The 20366-nt window shown below is 45.3% G+C and overlaps 1 protein-coding gene across 3 annotated transcripts in view; it reads right to left on the reverse strand.

The window, feature by feature from the left end:
* The window catches only part of PPP2R5E (protein phosphatase 2 regulatory subunit B'epsilon), a 179440-nt gene that overhangs the window by 28902 nt on the left and 130172 nt on the right, over window positions 1–20366 (reverse strand). For all 3 annotated transcript variants that reach the window (XM_062181829.1, XM_062181828.1, XM_062181827.1), the window contains exon 5: window positions 17522–17614. In XM_062181829.1, the coding sequence (XP_062037813.1) occupies window positions 17522–17614 (93 nt within the window). The remainder of the gene's footprint in view (window positions 1–17521; window positions 17615–20366) is intronic.

Genomic DNA, 20366 nt, shown 5'->3' on the forward strand with positions numbered 1-20366 from the left:
TGTATAAGTTTTAAAAATTTTTATACCAAAATGAACATTCTTTAATTCCATTGTCCCAAGTTTGAAGTGTCCTTGTATAGAAGGAGACTAGAGAGCTGATCCAGAAGGTCCAATACACAAATAGTAAACAATTCAGAGAGGCAATCAAGAAAAATACAAAGTGAAGACAGGGAATTATCCCAGGAAGAACTCAGCGCAATTTTCCATGGGGGGAAAAAAGCATGCATTTTCAATACAGAAATGGCCCATTAGGAACTCTGTACAAATAAATGAACAAAAATCCACTCCAAAGCGTTTCAGTCTGAAGTCTCTGGACATAGGGACCAGGAGCAGATCTCAAAAGCTTACAGAAAAAGTAGGTCACTAGAAAGTATAAGGCATTCAGCTGACACAGGCCTTCTCAGTGCCAGCACTGGGAGCTACCAGTCACGGAGCACTTCCTTAGGACACCTAATAGATTACGGCTTCCAACCTATAAGTGAGTAGCTAGACAAAATGTCAAATATGTGCATAGGGGGCGGGCATTTGTCACAGCAGTTAAAACACCACTTGGGACATCCACACCCCACATCAGAGTGCCTGACTTGAGGTTCGGCTCTGATCCAGCTTCTTATTAATGCAAAAGGAATCAGCTGATGGCTCGAGTACCTGGGTCCCTGCTACCCACATGGGAGGCCCGCACTGAGCTCTAAGCTCTGACTTCAGCCTGGCCCAGCCCTGGCTGCATCAGGTATTCGGGGAGTGAACCAGCAATGGAAGATCTACCTCTCAGTCTGTCTCTATTTCCCTCTCTGTCTTCCAAATAAAATGAAAACAAATAAATTTTTTAAAGTATGTGGGTAGAATAAAGGCATCTTTAGACAAGTGATTTCAGAAAATGTTCATAAATTTTTTTTTAAATGTTTATTTATTTATTTGAAAGCCAGAGTTACAGAGAGGCAGAGGCAGAGGCAGAGGCAGAGGCAGAGGCAGAGGCAGAGAGAGAGAGAGAGAGAGAGAGAGAGAGAGAGAGAGAGAGAGAGAGGTCTTCCATCCGCTGGTTCACTCCCCAAATGGCTGCAATGGCCGGAGCTGCGCTGATACAAAGCAAAGAGCCAGGAGCTTCCTCCGGGTCTCCCATGCTGGTGCAGGGGCCCAAGGACTTGGGCCATCTTCTGCTGCTTTCCCAGGCCATAGCAGAGAGCTGGACTGGAAGTGGAGCAGCTGGAACTCGAGTGCTGGGGACTCGGTGCCCATATGGGACGCCGGCACTGCAGGCAGTGCCTTTAACCCGCTATGCCACAGCACTGGCCTCACATCTATGCTTTTTTGGGAAGCCTGTAGAGGATATATTCCACCAAAATGAAACAAAGGGAGTTAAGTAAGCAAAGGCAAGGCACAGAGAGAGCGAAGGGAAGTCCCCAGGACAACCACTGAGGACACGCCCGAGGGAAGCCACCACTGCGGTTACAGCAGGATGATGAAAGGTCCAGGAAGGAGGCCTCCAAGGGGAAGAACACTGGGGCTGATGTTGTAGTGCAGCGGGTCAAGCCACCGCCTGCGACAGTGGCATCCCACACGGTGCCAGTTCAAGTCCCACGCTTGGGCCCCTGCACCCACGAGAGACCCAGATAAAGCTCCCGGCTCCTGGTTTCAGCCTGCTTGTTGCAGCCATCTGGGGAGTGAACCAGCAGACGGAAGCTCTCTGTAACTGTCTCTCCCTCTAACTCTGTCTTTTAAATAAAATAAACAAACCTTCAAGAAAAATGTTGAACAGATTAGCTACTATGTGGGTCACACTGAGAAGAGCTATGTGGTGCCCTCAGATGATTAAGAGATGAACTAGTGATTGATACATAAGAAAGCAAACAAGAAAACAATAAGGCTGGGGGCCAGCGCCGTGGCTCACTTGGTTAATCCTCTGCCTGCGGCTCCGGCATCCCATATGGGCGCCGGGTTCTAGTCCCGGCTGCTCTTCTTCCAGTCCAGCTCTCTGCTGTGGCCAGGGAAGGCAGTAGAAGATGGCCCAAGTGCTTGGGCCCTGAACCCACATGGGAGACCAGGAGGAAGCACCTGGCTCCTGGCTTTGGATCGGCGCAGCGCTGGCCGTAGTGGACATTTGTGGGGTGAACCAACGGAAGGAAGACCTTTCTCTCTGTCTCTCTCTCACTGTCTATAACTCTGTCAAATAAATTAAAAAAAAGAAAGGAAGGAAGGAAGGAAGGAAGGAAGGAAGGAAGGAAGGAAGGAAGGAAGAAAGATAAGGTTACTACTAATTCCAGGGCTTAAAAACAAGGCTCTGTAAGAAAAGAAATACAATTAGTGATTCAGATATGAGCAATATGTATAGTCACACTAATGTAAGCACTCTGATTTTGATTTAATAGAATTTTATAATATGATGGACTGAACATGGAGGACAGAGATCTAAGGGGAGACATATAATGGCTTATACATGGAAATCAGGAGATAGCGAACACCTAGAATTTAAAAATCAAGAAATAGCAGTAAAAGCATGCTATTTAGAAATATGGAGATAAATAAAGGAAACAACCAGAACACTTGAATGTGGTTACCCCTAGGGAGTGGGACTCTGGGTTAGGGAAGAATGACACAAAGCATTGCTATTTTTCATTATAAACCATATAAACATATTTGAACACTTAAAATAGATATCACCGGGGCTGGTGCTGTGGCATAGTGGGCTAAATCTCCACCTGCGGCACCAGCGTCCCATATGGTCACCGGTTCCAGTCCCAACTGCTCTCTTCCAATCCAGCTCTCTGCTTATGGCCTGGGAAAGCAGTGGAAGATGGCCCAAGTCCTTGGGCCCCTGCACCCACATGGAAGACCCAGAGGAAGCTCCTGGCTCCTGACTTCGGATTGGATCAGCTCAGATCATTGTTGGCCATTTGGGGAAGTGAATCAGCAGATGGAAGACCTTTCTCTCTGTCTTTTCCTCTGTCTGTAACTCTACCTCTCAAATACATACATCTTGGAAAAAAAAAAAAAAAGGTAACTCACCTGCTCTACTCATGTACCATAAGACTTTAGGGAACATCAGAAATACTTAAGCAGGTAATCAATGAAATTGGTACTCTAAATGTCTTCATCCAAATTGCCAATGGACACCAAAACAGATTTCCAGGTTTCTGGCTTTGTTTGCACCTTTAGCCTGAAAACGGAGTATCTTCAACCTGACCAAACAATGCGCACAGAGAACACAGTGCAGAATCAAGAAATCAGAGCCCGTGGCAGCAGGACTCCAGCGAAGTGCAATGACCCAGAGGACTGTCCTCGGGAAATGGGGGGACCTGTGCATCACCAGTGATAGAGCACAGTGGATCCAAAGGTCACAATCTTAAGCCTCTAGCAACTCTGACTTTAAGATCCCTGTGGAAATTCAACATGAAAATTTCAAAGTTTAAGTCATATAAGTAAGAATTTAAGTAAAAATATCTCTACCAAGTCACAGGCTCTGCTTTTCCTCTTAATTCTAGGCATTCTTTTTACAAACTATGGAGAAGTCCTTAAGCATTCTGATTTAAAGGAAACCTTGGAATTTAAACTTTTATTAAAAAAAGAATAATCCTATATGGTGGATTTTTTTTTTAAAAGATTTACTTATTTGAAAAACAGAGTTATAGAGGCAGAGGTGGGGCGCACGTGGGGTGGGGGTGGGGGTGGGGGTCCTTCCATCCACTGGTTCACTCCCTAGATGACAGTAACAGCCAGAGCCACGAGCTTCTTCCGGGTCTCCCACACGGGTGCAGGGGGCCCAAGGACTAGGGCAATCTTCTACTGCTTTCCCAGGCCATAGTAGAGAGCTGGATTGGAAGTGGAGCAGCCAGGACTCGAGGGGACTCGAGCCATTGCCCATATGGGATGCCGATGCTGCAGGCACTGCTTTACCTACTATGCCGCAACTGTGGCAGCGGCTTTACCTGCCAACAACCCCGCAATTTAAACTTTTAAAGCATTCAACTTGATCAGCATTTCAACAGAGTTGTGCTTTAGTGGGATGCAGGCAGGGAGTATGTCCATAATCCGTGCAGCTCAGTGCAAAATGAACATGTACTGCACCTTGTTCCACAAGTATTAAGAATTTCAAGACAGCAAGGGCAGAATATTAAACCAAGCTCAGGGCCTCGTGAGCACCGGGTCTAGCGCAACTGCAGCAGCTGCACCAGCAAGCTGAGTCTGGATGCAGGCGTCACAGCAGTAAAGCCTTTTGGTTAAGATTTCTGAGTGTTATGTTGATAAGAGCGGCCTGATAGACTGTCAAGAGCTAGCTCATCAAATTCCAGGTGGAAATAAACGCTCCAGTTTCATTTGCTATAGGGTCTGAGAAAGAAATACAAACAGTTTGGCATATTCAACAAACTTGTTTAGAAAATAGTTCTTTGTATTTAAGCTGAGATTCAAGGCCTCACAGCATTTATTTCAGTTTAAAACTTAAAAATCTTTAACAGGTTGGACTATGTCATGTTCAATTTGTCTTGAGTTTTTAAAAACACAATAACAAAAGGTCACTGGTAAGGACAGCCTGGAAGATTTGCATAATTTGCATGATAATTACCGTACCTTTCAGCTAAATATAACTGCAAATGAGAAGTACAAATTACTAAACAGCAGTCTCCAGCAGTCCATATGTTTATGCGGATACTTGAATAGTATGTCTCTTAGCAACCACTGACTTGAATGGTTGAAAGCAAGCTTCAGAAATACCCTGCGAAATTCTTGCCACGATCATCCACCCAGTGAAATAATTCAGGGGCTGACAATTCGTCTGGATCTCAGCAGAGGGGAGGGGCGCCAGGTGAAATCATGTTTCCTGACAGGAGTCCAATCATCCCACAGGGGCCGGGGCTGCGGCGCAGAGGGTGAAGCTGCCGCCTGAGGAGGGGCTGGCATCCCATCCGGGCACGGTTCAAGTCCTGGCTGCTCTTCTTCTGATCCAGAAGCAGCAGCATCCTACCTATCCTCTGCTCTCTACCATTTCCTGGGAAAGCAGCAGAAGATGATCCAAGCGCTTGGGCCCCTGCACCCACGGGGGAGACCCAGAAGAAGCTCCAGGCTCCTGGCTCCTGACCAGCACAGCTCTGGCCGTTGCGGCCATCTGGGGAGTGAACCAGTGGATGGAAGATCTTTCTCTATCTGTAACTCTGCCTTTCAAAAAAAATAAATAGATCTTAAAAAAAAAAAAAATCATCCCACAAACCTAGGAAAATCTACACATTTACAGGCACAGAAGGAAGCTTAGAGTTCCCTATGTGAAAGACAGGTAACATTACCACAAACACACTAGCCATGTGCTCTCTGATAAATTTCTGACAGCTTCCTAATGTAAAGACTTAGCTGAGTACATGAAAAAATGCTAAAGGTTATGTACATCTAGATTTAATACAAATTACACTGAAATTCAGGAAGCCAGTTTAAGTATTCTCGAACAAAAACTACAATCCTGGGGCGGGTGTTTAGCCTCGCAACTGAGATGTCGGCGTTTGGCTTTGCATCCCCTAGCAGAGTGCCTGGGCTCCCTTCTCAGCTCCAGCTCCTAACTCCAGGTTCCTGCCAGTGTATACTTGGGGAGGCAGGTCTACACTAGCAGTTAACTGGGCTCCTAGCACGCCCTTGGGAGTTCTGGATTGAACTCCTGCTCCCAGCTTCAGGCCTGACCCAGTCCCAGACACCATGGCCATTAGGGGAGTGAACCAGCACATGGGCACTCCCTCTCTCTCTCAACCCTCAACAATTAATTAATTAATTAAATTGTAAAAAACCAACAAAACCTTTCTTAAAAAACATTCAAAGCCCTTTAACAAAAAAACAACAGCCTTTTTCGTCTGACCCACACATAATTCGGATTTCTAGCTTCTCTTGAAAAACCAGATGATTTAGCAACACTTGGCTCACTTACCTGGAAACAACAGTTAACAGGAGCGCATCAGCCGCAGAGCCCAATGTCAGCTGCCAGCTCCCATCACTCCCTTTGGTCACACCCAGGCTATGCAATTAAGTATCCCGTATCTGCATCCCGTGAAGATCTGAATGAGCTAGCCCTGGTTTCCACATACCATTAAGCTCTTTGTTCCTCAAACCAATAAGCATTGACTTTCCACACTGATGGGAAGAAATCAGCTGGCAATGTTGAACTGATAAGAATCCAAGAACACTGGAGACCACACGTAAGACCTCAAACCACACATGCGGAGTCCAACTAATCCATAACACGCCAGGAAAGACAGGACAGACTTCACAGACTGAAGTTATTAAAGAAAAAAACACCTTAAGAAGGTATCAAAATAAGAACTGCCCCTAATATAAGTATTAGCGACACACCAGTGTGACAATTAAATAACCACTTAGCATGTGTCAAGAATTTTCTAAATGCCTATGCAAGGGGCTTCAAAAAGTTAAAAGGAAAATGATTATCATGAAAAAACTGTGAATGGATTTCAAAATCTTTTTGCACCAAAAATAAACTGATCTTATAATTGTGTTTCCTAGGAACTTCCTCAAGACCTCTCATATGGCTGGCGCTGCAGCTCAACAGGCTAATCCTCCACCTTGCGGCGCTGGCACACTGGGTTCTAGTCCCGGTCTGGGCGCCAGATTCTTTTCGGTTGCCCCTCTTCCAGGCCAGCTCTCTGCTATGGCCCGGGAAGGCAGTGGAGGATGGCCCAAGTGCTTGGGCCCTGCACCCGCATGGGAGACCAGGAGAAGCACCTGGCTCCTGGCTTCGGATCAGCGCGGTGCGCCAGCCGTAGCGGCCATTGGAGGGTGAACCAACGGCAAAAAGGAAGACCTTTCTCTCTGTCTCTCTCTCTCACTGTCCACTCTGCCTGTCAAAAAATAAAAAAATAAAAATAGAAAATAAAAAAAAAAAAAGACCCCTCATACAGTATTCATTTACCCAATCTCAACAACAACCACAGGATGTAATCACTCGCATTATGGATATTTTGCATCTGTTTTCCAGAGGAGGAAACTCAGACACAGAATTACAGGTACATGAGTGGGGACCCTCCAAAAAGTCCATGGGAAAAATGGACGTAAACGACACCATGAGGGATGAGTGGTGCACGGGTGAAGATGCTACTTGACATGCCGGCATCCCAATTCACAGTGCCTGGGTTCACGTCCTGGCCCTGCTTCTGATTTCAGCTTTCTGCTACTGGCTATGCCCTGGGAAGGCTAATGCATCAAGTCAGCTGGCATGTATGAGCAATGCAAGGTGACAAAGGGAGAACGAACTTGCAACTGAACTGTTTACCATTCTTATTCATTATAACATACATGCTCATTATTTTTCAAATGCAAAAAACAGACAGACATACAAAACAGAAAGTGAGGCCACAAATAACCACACGCTTCTAGACAATGAAAACAATTTGTCTGTTTCTCCTTGCAAAATTGTCAGTGAATATTTCTATGGTCTGAGCGTGTCCCCCAGAATTCATGTGCAGGAAACTCTACCTGCAACACCACCATCTGAAGAGGTGAAGACAGCAGATCCAGAGGAGTAAAAGGAATGGGCTCAGCCTCTCTCGCCCTTCACTCTCCACCACACCAGACCGTGGTCAGCAGCCCTCACTCAGTACTATACCCTGGTCCGGGACATCCCAGCGTTCAGAGCTATCAGAAATAAGGTCCTGTCCTTACCCACTACCCAGTCCCAGATACTCTGCTAGAGCAGTCCAAACATTACTTTTCCCTAGAAACATCAGACACAGGCTCAAAAATTACTGTTCAACATCATGCATACTTCACTTAAAAACAGATCATATGTAACGCTCTCACTTTCTCTTTAACTAACTGATGACGATCAGTCATAATATGGAGTATGTCAATGGCCAGTTTATTCAATCAACTCCTACTGAGGAACTTTTAAGTTGTTTCCAATTCTCTAATAATTATTAACAATGATGTATTCAATATCTTTAAATTATGTGTGTGTGCAATTATATATATACATATACCTTTGTGTGTACATATCTATCTGATTATTTCTTCATGGAATTTCTGGGTCAAAAATTTAAGTTGACAATACTATTAGATTTCCTTTTCAGAAAAGTTAAGTCAATTTAGCATATGTATGTATGAATGAGTGAATGGATTTACCTATGATTTATCTATTAGCACATCTTAGGGGGTTTTACGGCAAATTCGGAAGGGTCTTTTCCACCAAAGACTGTTCTGTTCCATTTTCCTGTTCCAATACCATATCTGTTTTAATTACTATATCTTTATATAATGTGTTATTATCTACTAGGTAAAATACCACATCATTAATCAACTTTTTCAAAAGTTTGTTTCATGGACTCAGGAAATTTTTTACAAAGACTAGAATTTTAGTTGGCGCCACACTACATGGATAAATTACTTGGGGGGTGGCACAACTGTCCTCGTCCTTGTGCTGACAAGTCTTCCCATCTAGACCATGTCACATTCTTGCAGTTAGTCAAGCCTGCTTTGCAAAGCTTTACTGCTTTTTTGTTTATTTATTTATTTATTTGACAGAGTTAGTGGGAGAGAAAGAAACGGAGAGAAAGGTCTTCCTTCCATTGGTTCACCCCCCAAATGGCCGCTACGGCGCCAATCCGAAGCCAGGAGCTAGATGTTTCTCCTGGTCTCCCATGGGGTGCAGGGGCCCAAGCACTTGGGCCATCCTCCACTGCACTCCCAGGCCACAGCAGAGAGCTGGACTGGAAGAGGAGCAACCGGGACTAGAACCCGGCCCCCATGTGGGATGCTGGTACCACAGGCGGAGGATTAACCAAGTGAGCCACGGCGCTGGCCGCTTACTGTAAGTTTTACAGGAATTCTTAAATTTTGTTTCACAAGTTAGAAATTTTAAAATTAACACTGGAATCGAGAAAATAAGATATCCTACCAATGTGGGCAGATAATTTTAAGACGTGAAAAAAAGAATAATACTTAATGAGCCACTCTTAATGCCAGCAGACACTTTTCAAATCATCTCATGTGACCTCAAAAGAAGCCTACTTGCTGTGACTCCTTGCACAAGAGGTGAGTCTCCCCACCACTGCACAGAAACAAGGAGGCTCAGAGCGGTCAGTAACCGCCCAGGGAGCTCCGCACCTGCCTCAGACTGCGGCAGGGGTCCTGCCTTTGTGACGGAGCTGCCCATTTTAGGGAGTCTCCTAGTTTACTTAACAGTACTTCACTTATGCCTCATGTCAGGAACGAAAAAACTCAAGGCCTGAGCAGGAAGTGCACAGACTCACTAAAAGTCAAGAAAAGCCAGGGTTTGAATGCAGTTTCATCTGACCCCACAGCTCACATTCTTAGCTCCTAAAATACACTTACAGCACACAGGGGAGTCATGCAATCCCAGGGCTTCCTAACTTTCCACTACATCATGGCCTGGAAATGACTCGATTCTGATTCTGCTTTTGTGTTCACTGACAGAGGAATGAAAATCAGAAAAGACTGTAAAGAATACACTTAGCTGCTATAGAAAATACACTACGTCTCATGGCTAGAGTAAATTACATCTACCTGAATGAGGGTGTTTTAACTTGAGACAACCACAACTCTTTCTGAGATCATTAAATATCTATAGAAAATAGAAAGTTTACCCAAAGAAAAGGAACAAAATACATGCCATCCTGCTTGACCAAAGGACAAGGATAAAGGCTCATGGCCAGTCAGAGAGCTCAGCTTGGGTACAAAACACAGACAGGATCTGGGGGCACGAAGTGTCTGCAGGTGGGCAAACAGGAAAACGTGAGGATGTGAACAAGACCTGACCACAGAATAGAGAAGTGGGCAGGACCTGCCAGCCGAAGGGCAGGGGAGGCACGGGGACAGAGGCTCACAAGTCCTCCAACTCCAAAGGTCCACTCCTCCCCAGCAGGACCAACGAGGACCAAACCACACAGGAACGGAGCTCAGGAGAACTGAGGGAGGGGACGGAGGGTCCACCACTCTCAGAAGGTTTCGGGATCCCAGGGAAGTCAGTAAGAAGAGGGGCAGGAAGACAATTTGCTGACTGCAACAAGAAGGAATTGGCTGTTCTGGAAAATGGGAGCTACCAGGTACCCAGGGTTTGTCCCAATAAGGCAATGAAATGTACTGGTTGGTCAGGACTCATTCAAGTACCACTCAAAGGGGCGCTGCTGGGGCTACCCATAGCACACTGTGCTCTTTAGCGTCTTGAGAGAGCCCTGGTCCACAGGGCGAGTTCATCAACAGATCCAGCAGAGGCAGGTACTGAAGGCAAAGGTGGGAAAACAAGGAAGTGGCTAAAGATGTACAGTTCTAGTATGCTCCAATTCTCGTCTCTGACAAAACCCTAGCACAGAAGGACAACTCCCTGGTTTGTAAGCATTTAGAGTAAGCAGCTCATCAGGATCACCAACGTCACAGCATTCCTTTTCACAACACATTTACCAGGCCTGGAGCTGGCACTGTGGCACAGCAGTTAGGCCGCCCTCCACAACACCCGCATCCCACATGGGCACTGATTCGAGTCCCGGCTGCTCCACTTCCCATCCAGCTCCCTGCGGCAGGTGATCCCAGTCCTTGGGCCCTTGCACCCACGTGAGAGACCTGAAAGAAGCTCCTGACTCCTTGCTTTGGATCGTCCCAGCTCTGGCCATTGCAACTATTTGGGGAGTGAACCAGCAGATGGAAGATCTCTTTCTTTCTCTCTCCCTCTCCCCATAATTCTGCCTTTCAAATAAATCTTTAAAAGAAAAAAAGTTATAAGGCCCAGAGAGGAAGAGAATGCTGTAAACATAGCATTTAATCGAGTCTCTATGCTCTCCTAAAAAAACGCAACGAAGTCAAGAAATGCAAAGGATGACAACACACAAATACGTTTCTAACTGGTTCAATGATAGAATTCAAAGATTACGGCTCATGCCATCGGAACAGCGCGGTGCGCCGGCCGCAGCGCGCCTACCGCGGCGGCCATTGGAGGGTGAACCAACGGCAAAAAGGAAGACCTTTCTTTCTATCTCCCTCTACTGTCCACTCTGCCTGTCAAAAATTTAAAAAAAAAAAAAGAATTCAAAGATTACTGATGAATGAATTTGTGCTGAAATAAGAAGTATTTAAAGGCATGTCCCAGTCCTCTACTCTCAGTCCTGGCTAGGTCAATGGTTGTGATAAATGACTTAGATGACGCCAACAGTTAGCGAACGTAAAAGGATGACAAATGTGGGGCTGGAGGCATGGTACAGTGGGTTAAGCCACCGCCATGTGACACCGGCATTCCATCTGAGCACCAGTTCAAGTCCTGGCTACTCCACTACCGATCCAGCTACCTGCTAATGAGCCTAGTACTTAGGTAGTGCCACCCAGGTGGAAGGTCATGATGGAGGTCCGGACTTCTGGTTTCATATTGGCCCAAACCTGGCTGTTATAGCCACCTGGAGAGTGAACCAGGGAATGGAAGAGCAACCTCTCTGTGTCTTTTCCTCACTGCCTTGCAAATTAAAAGGAAAAAAAAAAAGTTAGACATCAGAAAGATGGAAGACAGTGAATAAAGTGGATGGATGACAATGTAAAGATCTAAAAAGACCTCTAAAGATGAAATCGTAACACAGGGCTATGGTTTCAACATGGTTTGCCCCTCTGAAACCCGTGCTGGAGTTTATTCCCACTGTGAGGTATTAACACGGTGGACACTCAGGGTAACTTTAAAGATGAGGCCTCTGACCGGTGATTAGGATTAGATAAGGTCATCAGGACGGAGGCCCCATGATTAAACACTGGTGGCCTTTTTAAACGAGAGAGAGAGAGGCCAGAGGATATGCACACACTCACCATCTGTCTCAGCACGTGGTGTCCTGTACCATCACTGTACTGTCAGCAACACAGCAGGTACCACACACAGCCCCACAGCCCCCAACCTCGCACCAGAACCATGAGCCAACACAAACCACTTTTCCCCACAATTTATCCAGTCCCTAGGATTATATTAGCAACAGAAAAAGGATTAATATACACAGGAATATTTGTCAAGCCCTCACTTAAATAAAATATCAAACTACAAAAACAAACAAGAAAGGGGGCACGGTAATGTGGCATAGTGGGTTAAGTCTCCGCCTACAGCCCTGGCATATGGGTGCTGGTTCGAGTCCTGGCTGCTCCACTTTCGATCCAGTTCCCTGCTAACATGCCTCTGAAAGCAGTGGAAGACGGCCCAAATGCTTGGGCCCCTGTACCCATGTGGGAGACCTAGAGGAAACTCTTGGCTCCTGGATTCAAATTGAATCAGCTCCTGCCATTGCAGCCACTCGGGGAGTGAACCAGAGGATGTAAGACCTCTCTCTCTGTCTCTTCCTCTCTCCACCTGTAACTCTGCCTCTCAAATAAATTAAATAAATCTTTAAAGGGGGGGGGGGGGGGGGGACATGCCCTAACAGCAACATGCATAAAGTTCAATCAAGAACACAAGGGTTTTTTTGCTTTTTAAAAAATTTATTTATCTATTTGAAAGGCACAATTACAGAGGCAGAGGGGGAGGGGGGAGGGAAGGGGGAGGGAGTGGGAGTGGGAGTGGGAGTGGGAGAGGGAGAGGGAGAGGGAGAGGGAGAGGGAGAAGGAGAGGGAGAGAGATCTTGTCAGTGGTTCACTCCTCGAATGGCTGAGTGGCCAGAGCAGGGCCAGGCCAAAGCCAGGAGACTGGAGCTCCAAGCAGGTCGCTTATGTGGGTGCAGGGGCCTAAGCACTTGGGCCATCTGCTGCTGCTCTCCCAAATGCAGTAGCAGGAAGTGGAGCAGCTGGGACTCAATCATACAGGCTGCCAGCACCACAAGCAAGTTCTTAACCCTCTGGGCCATCACACCGGACACAAGAACCCAAGTTTGACATCGGCTGTCAATATCATACAACAGCAAGAAATGCTAATGAGACGTTCCCTTTAAGAAACCTTTGAGACATCCAGACAATGGAATGGAAGACCCAACTCTAGGACGTGCTGGACTGAGCAGGCTCAGAGCGCTCATTCTGATGTAAGTGTTGTACATGAAGACACATGGACACATCCAGAAGATGCTGGAGGCCTCAGGAAGTGACAAATGCAAAAAGGCTGGCTCAGCACTCAGTCTGGAGCAGAGAACTGATGCTCCACAGCTGTTGGGCTTGATCCAGAAAGCAAACGGGCTGAGGTCATCCTAAAGACAACTTATCAGCATCAGAAAATGTGACATAAAAATCTAGATTTCTGTTTCCCAAAGAGGAGGGGGAGAAAAGACTGGTAATAACCACATAAGGGGGGAGCCAAGGCCGCCTTTAACAGGCACCAGTCTACCTCATCTGTGGACACCTGGCTACCAGACTCAGCACCGATCTAGAGAAAAACATGTGAACACAAAAGCAGTTTTCTTTTCTTTCTTTCTTTTTTTTTTTTTTTTTTTTTTTGACAGGCAGAGTGGACAGTGAGAGAGAGAGACAGAGAGAAAGGTCTTCCTTTGCCGTTGGTTCACCCTCCAATGGCCACCTTGGTTGGCGCGCTGCGGCCGGTGCACCGCGCTGATCCGATGGCAGGAGCCAGGTGCTTCTCCTGATCTCCCATGGGGTGCAGGGCCCAAGCACTTGGGCCATCCTCCACTGCACTCCCGGGCCACAGCAGAGAGCTGGCCTGGAAGAGGGGCAACCGGGACAGGATCGGTGCCCCGACCGGGACTAGAACCCGGTGTGCCGGCGCTGCAAGGTGGAGGATTAGCCTAGTGAGCCGCGGCGCCGGCTCTCAAAAGCAGTTTTCTAACACCCGAAAGGTTATTTCTGGGCTAGTAGTATACTGAGACCACTCTGGAAAAATCAGGCCTCCATATAAGGAGGCTCAACATAAAAAGAGCTTTCTAACAAAAAGGAAGGACCTGCCTAAGTGCACAGCCTTCCTGCACTGAAAAGGGCCTCCGGAGACTGAATCACTGGGTAAAGAACCAGAACGTGCAACCCCGAAGTCTTTCCAAGCATGGATGTGCCTGATGCTCCTGGCGTGGGCTTCACCGTCTTCAGCATCTGTCTACCAGAAAGAGCACGCGGGGCTGGCCCTGCAGCCTCTTGTGTGAGCACCGGCTTCAGCACGTTTCCACGTCAACTAAACACAGGCTCTTCTGTAGCACCACTATGTCACTCCCGCAGGCAGATTCATTGGCCAAACTTACGAGAACCCTGCCACTTCATCAGTGTTTCAACACAAGGGCTACACAAAAGCCACACTAAACAAACACAACTGTATCAAACTCAGACGCTTTTGCATAGCAAGGGAAACAACAGGGTGAGGAGACATCCAACAGAACGGAAAAAATATCTGCAAACCACCATTGACAAAGGATTAGTGTCCTGAACAAATCAGCTACTCCAAAGGCTCAACAACAAAACCACCAATCCAGCTGGGAAACGGAAAAGGACTTCAAAAACAGCTCTCCAGAGAAGAAACAAATGGCCAACAAATATGTGTAAAACGCTCAGCACCCCCAGCCACCAGGGACATGCAAACCAAGACCACAGTCAGGCATCACCTCACCCCGTCACTGGCTGAAATCCAAAACACGGAGTAACAAATGCTGGCGAGGATGTGGACAAAGGGGAGCACTTCCACACTGCTGGTGGGAATGTGAGTGAGTGCAGCCACTGTGGAGGTTTCTTTAGAAACTAGAAACAGACTTGCCGCATGATCCCACAATCCCACTGCAGGGTATTTACCCAAAAGACTTGAACACAATGTGTCAGAGACACCTGCACCACCATGGTTATGGCAGCAGTGTCCACAATAGCCAAAATTTGGATTCAACCAAGGTGTCTACCATCAGATGAATGGGTAACAAAATGTGGCATTGATACACATGGAATATTATTCAGTTATAAAAAAAGAATGAAATTCTACCAAATGCAGCAAATGCACACAACAGGAGGACATCTTGCTGAGTGAAATAAGACGAACCAGGAAAGACAAATACTGCATGTTCTCCCTTATATGTGGGAGCTAAAATTCAAAAATCAACAACAACAACAAAAAAGAAGAAAAAGTTTGTGTATATCAGTTGCTGCAAATATAGTTTTTTTTTTTAAAGATTTATTTGAAAGGCAGAGTTACAGAGAGGCAGACAGGGGAGGAGTCTTCCATCCACTGGTTCACTACCCAGATGGCCACAACAGCCTGAGCTGAGCTGATCTGAAGCTAGGAGCCAGGAGCCTCTTCTGGGTATCCCGCATGGGTGCAGGGGCCCAAGGACTTGGGCCATCTTTCACTGCTTTCCCAGGCTATAGCAGAGAGCTAGATCGGAAGTAGTGCAGCCAGGACTCAAACTAACATCCACTTGGGATGCCGGCACTGCAGGCGGCGGCTTTACCTGCCACAGTGCCGACCCCACAAGCATAGTTTTGTAAAACTTTGTTTTATACCTTTGTCAAACCAATGGTTAAGAATGTTACACTACTTGGCCGGCGCCGCAGCTCCCTTGGCTAATCCTCCGCCTGCGGCACCGGCACCCCGGGTTCTAGTCCGGGTTGGGGTGCCGGATTCTGTCCCGGTTGCTCCTCTTCCAGTCCAGCTCTCTGCTGTGGCCCGGGCAGGCAATGGAGGATGGCCCAGGTGCTTGGGCCCTGCACCCGCATGGGAGACCAGGAGGAAGCGCCTGGCTCCTGGCTTCGGATCGGCGCAGTGCGCCAGCCAGCCGTAGCAGCCATTTGGGGGGTGAACCAATTGTAAAGGAAGACCTTTCTCTCTGTCTCTCTCTCTCTCTCTCACTGTCTAACTCTGACTGTTAAAAAAAGAAAAGAAAAGAAAGAATGTTACACTACTATAGTTTTAATGATCTGGGATTACTTTAAAATTTACTGCATACGGTGAAATGGTCATTTTCCATTCAATTACTGTTTATAGCCTTTGTCTATATTTCCTCTAAACTATGGTGTTTTTGCTTTTTACTTGTTAAACTTCTTAATTTGCAAAGTATTAAGCCTTTTTACTGTAATGCAAATTTAAGTTATCTCAAAAATTTTTAAAAAAAGGGAAGAAGGAAGAAAGGTAAAAGGGGAGGGAGGGAGGGAATAGCATGATGTTCTTAGAATTCTATCTACAAAGCACACAGAATCTGTTAAACACTAATTAAAAATTAAAAACAAATAAATCTTTAATAAAAAGAGGCTCCTCCTCTCTTGTCACTTCAGGCCTAAGTGAAGGGACTCACAAGGCAGCAATGGGGCATCATGGACAGAAAACCAAAATAGGAAATGTGCTTGGGCAAACTGGATCTTCTTTTGAGACCTCAGTTTATTCACCTAGAAAATGTGCCTTAAAAACTTCGCCAATTCTACTCTAGAAGACTGTTGTACAAACCAAATAATACATGTAACAGGAGCTCTGACAACTATACAGCACCGTACACATGCAAGGGTTTTACAACACAAAGCACCGATCTGTTACTTCTAGTTGAGGTTTTCTGAAATGATGCTTGTTTCCTTGGTCAAAGGATCTGTATCGATCTACCAATTAAACCTGCGGTCCAGGGCTGCTGGTGTGCTATCAGCTCAGTCCTCCTTCCCCCAAAGCCTCTGATGTCAGGGTGTGAGCACAATTAGCCAGTGGGGCTCAAAGCACCTGAATGTGCAGAAGGAGTCAGTGATCTGCCCTGTGACCTCGGGAATGTGGACTGTCAGTAGGGGGGTGCTGATGAGCTAACACACCAAAGCTCCCTCCCACTCAGCCACATTACCCAGGGTGCAGAGGTCCTCCGTGGCCCGCCGAAGTCTGAAGCTGGCCTGCCTCTGGTATTCTGTTGAACTGAACCCTAGGAATCTGTCATGTGTCACACACTCAAAAGCTGAAATTCTACTTATTGCCCACTAGGAAACAGACATTTACTTTTTTCCTACACAGTGTGCCTCCTGTGCCACCCAGAAAGCAGCTACAACAGCCTATACACCATGGTGGCTCACGCACCTGTCTGCACAGATAAACAAGAGGAAGGGCTTACGACCGCAAAATTCAGGGCCACGAGAAAAGCATCTCAAATAAAAGGGAAGGTATGGCCAATGGTTATAAATGGTACGACGAGAAGACAGGAAAGATATATTCCCTGAGAAGTCCCAACTGGACAGGTCAGAGTTAATCCCCAAAGTGTTAGACTACTATTTTCTAGCAGTAAAAGCTCACTAATACCCAGACTCTGGTTATTAAAGGTTACTTACGCTCGGCAGTATGAACCTGCCTACTCAGTTTTAACAGATGTAGTAACAGTTCTTTAGGAATCCTTATGCAAATACAAATTTTTAAGCTGCATAAATATTCACACAAACCAGGGTTATATAAATGAAATTCCTTTATAATTAAACTTCAAGAAAGAAAACCACAAAGATTTAAGCATTAGCATTCGTGACTGTGCAAAATGCAATTAATTCCCACCATAAAGAAATTAAAAAGGTACCTGTTATTCTTAATGAAAACTAACATATATGCATACATACGTATACCTATATGGTGCTATAACAGTCATTGCAGGAGAAAATCTGATGAACTATACAAAGTTGAATAACACAACCAGAAGAATTTGCTTACCTGTAATACAAATTTCTGATCTATATATTTTTTGGCAATGCTGGGTTGGAATTCTTGGCTTTCCAAAAATCGTATGAAAAATTCATATACAAGCTGCAAGAAACAGAAAACAGTTCATGTAAAATTATGAACTAAAACCATGAAAGGCCTGTAAGACTACAACTGACAGAATTAGAAAGCTGCGCTTTCGTATCAATCAACAAGTCATCCCAGCCTTCCCTGTGGCTCACAGTTGCTATGTTTTTTTAACTATTAAAATTAAAAATTAGGGGCGGTGCTGTGGTGCAGCAGGCTAGGCTGCCTTCTACAGCACCAGCATCCTATGTGGGCACTGGTTCAAGTCCCGGCTGCTCCACTTCCAATCCAGCTCCCTGCGAATGCACCTGGGAAAGCAGAGGAAGATGGCCCAAGTGCTTAGGCCCCTGCACCCACATGGGAAACCCAGAAACTCCTGGCTTAGGCCTGGCCCACCTCTGGCCATTGCAGCCATTTGGGGAAGTGAACCAGCAGATGGGAAGATCTCTGTCTCTCTCCCTCCTTCCTGTCTCTCCCTCTTCCTTTGTAATTCTCACTTTCAAATAAATACATAAATCTCTAAAAAATAATTAAAAATCAGAAATACAGCCATAAAAAGTACAGAAATTTCGGCCGGCGCCACAGCTCACTAGGCTAATCCTCCGCCTTGCGGCACCGGCACACTGGGTTCTAGTCCCGGTTGGGGCGCCGGATTCTGTCCCAGTTGCCCCTCTTCCAGGCCAGCTCTCTGCTGTGGCCAGGAGTGCAGTGGAGGATGGCCCAAGTGCTTGGGCCCTGCACCCCATGGGAGACCAGGAGAAGCACCTGGCTCCTGCCATCGGATCAGCGCGGTGCGCCAGCCGCAGCGCACCTACCACGGCGGCCACTGGAGGGTGAACCAACGGCAAATAGGAAGACCTTTCTCTCTGTCTCTTACTGTCCACTCTGCCTGTCAAAAAAAAAAAAAAAAAAAGTACAGAAATTTCCCTATAATCTTACCGTTCAGAGACTACTACTGTTACCACTTTAATGCATGTATCTTTGATATATGTATAGTATGTATATTTAATGTATGTTGTATATTCTATATGTAATTTACTATAATGCATTTCTATATAGTTCTTTAAATTATTTTTAGCACTTAAACAATACATTGTAAACACTTTATGTCAACAATTACCTGAACCATCATTCCTAGCAGCTACAGTGCTTCATACATAATGTATAATGATTTCCATTATTCATAACTAATCTAGCCGATCTCCTAAGCTTAAACATTTAAGTAGTTTCTGAATTATTTCTCTACCAACTTATGACATAATGTGCATTATACAAGGTACATTAGTATACATTTGTTCAATTCTTTCATGAATAAACATTTCTAAGTGGAATTTCTAGGAAAAAAAAGATATCAAAACACTCAAGGCTTTAGATATTCATTAACAAAGTTATTTTACAGCAGCTGATACTCCTCCAAGCAATGCACAGCAGAGTGGCACAATACTGTCATCTGCAAACAGCCACTGTCAATATGTCCTGAGAACACGCCAAGGGCGCACTGTGTGTCCTTCCTGTATGATACATCTATGTTAGGTCCTCACGTAGTACGTAACACTACATGAACCCAACACTGAAGGAGTTTGAGGGACAGATGCTACATTGCAAGTCCAGCTCTGACACTGTTTCCACAACTTCATAAAGGGGAGGATAAACTCTATTAAATGCGGTGATAAATACCGAACCATCTGCGCAGTGACTGAAATGTGTCATCATCACTACCGCCTTCAACACCACTTGCAAACTTTTTGGTCTTAATCCTTTATATTTATAATTTAATCGGGATCCCAAACACTTTTTTGTCTATATGAGATATATGTAAGATATATATATATATATATATAATGTCACAAGTTAGAAATAAAAACTGAGAAAATTTAAAATGCTTTAGTTGTTAAAATAATTTTTTTGTGAAAAATAACTTTATTTTCCAAAACAATGAGAAGAGGGGCACTGTTTTATATTTTTGTAACCACTTTAATAGCTGGCTTAATAGTAGATTAATATCTATATATTAAATCTGTTGTGACATACTGTTTTGATTAAAGCATATAAAGAAACTCAAGTCACACAGATCTAGTAGCTGGAAAAACAAAAGAGTATTTTAATAGTCTATTGTAGATATCCTCCTTTGATACTACACAAAACTCAACAAACTGCCATTTTTTCTAGATCAGAGAACCTGAAACAAGATCGATGAGCTAACGAGGCAACGGCACTAACAACCCAAGAACTGCATCCCAGCGCTGCGTTGTTCTTCACTATTCTCAGAATGCCCATGGGAAATGGAATTAAGATACTCATTTTATGCAAAAAAAAAAAAAAAAAAAGTTTCAGTCCATGCAGTTTCTCATAATTCGCATTCTCTGCAAACATTCTGGAGACCAACCACTACATACAATTCCAACATTTCCTGCAGCATAATGAACTTATCTTTTTATTCCAATTCCCACAAGCTTTCTAAAGTCCCCCTGCACACTCCGTTTTCTTGTAAAATGTCATCCAGAAAAGGAAACACACTGCTACTCATGGAGTTTTTACAAAGCTTTGACAAGGTCTAAGACCACACTGTGTTTCAGTCGGAAAAAGCGACTGTTGGCTCAATTAAAAAGTAAAATGCTGAATTCAGTGATGGGGGATCACCACGGGGACGACCTATTGTGAACAGAAAAGGGATTTCTTAGACGTTCAGCCAGGGCTCTGTCAGTACTGCACCCAGCTATCAGTGAAAACAGAAAGGCAACCAATCTTGGGACTAACACGCACGAGGGAA

Source organism: Lepus europaeus, chromosome 22 (genome assembly GCF_033115175.1).
Source record: "Lepus europaeus isolate LE1 chromosome 22, mLepTim1.pri, whole genome shotgun sequence".
NCBI lineage: Eukaryota > Metazoa > Chordata > Mammalia > Lagomorpha > Leporidae > Lepus > Lepus europaeus.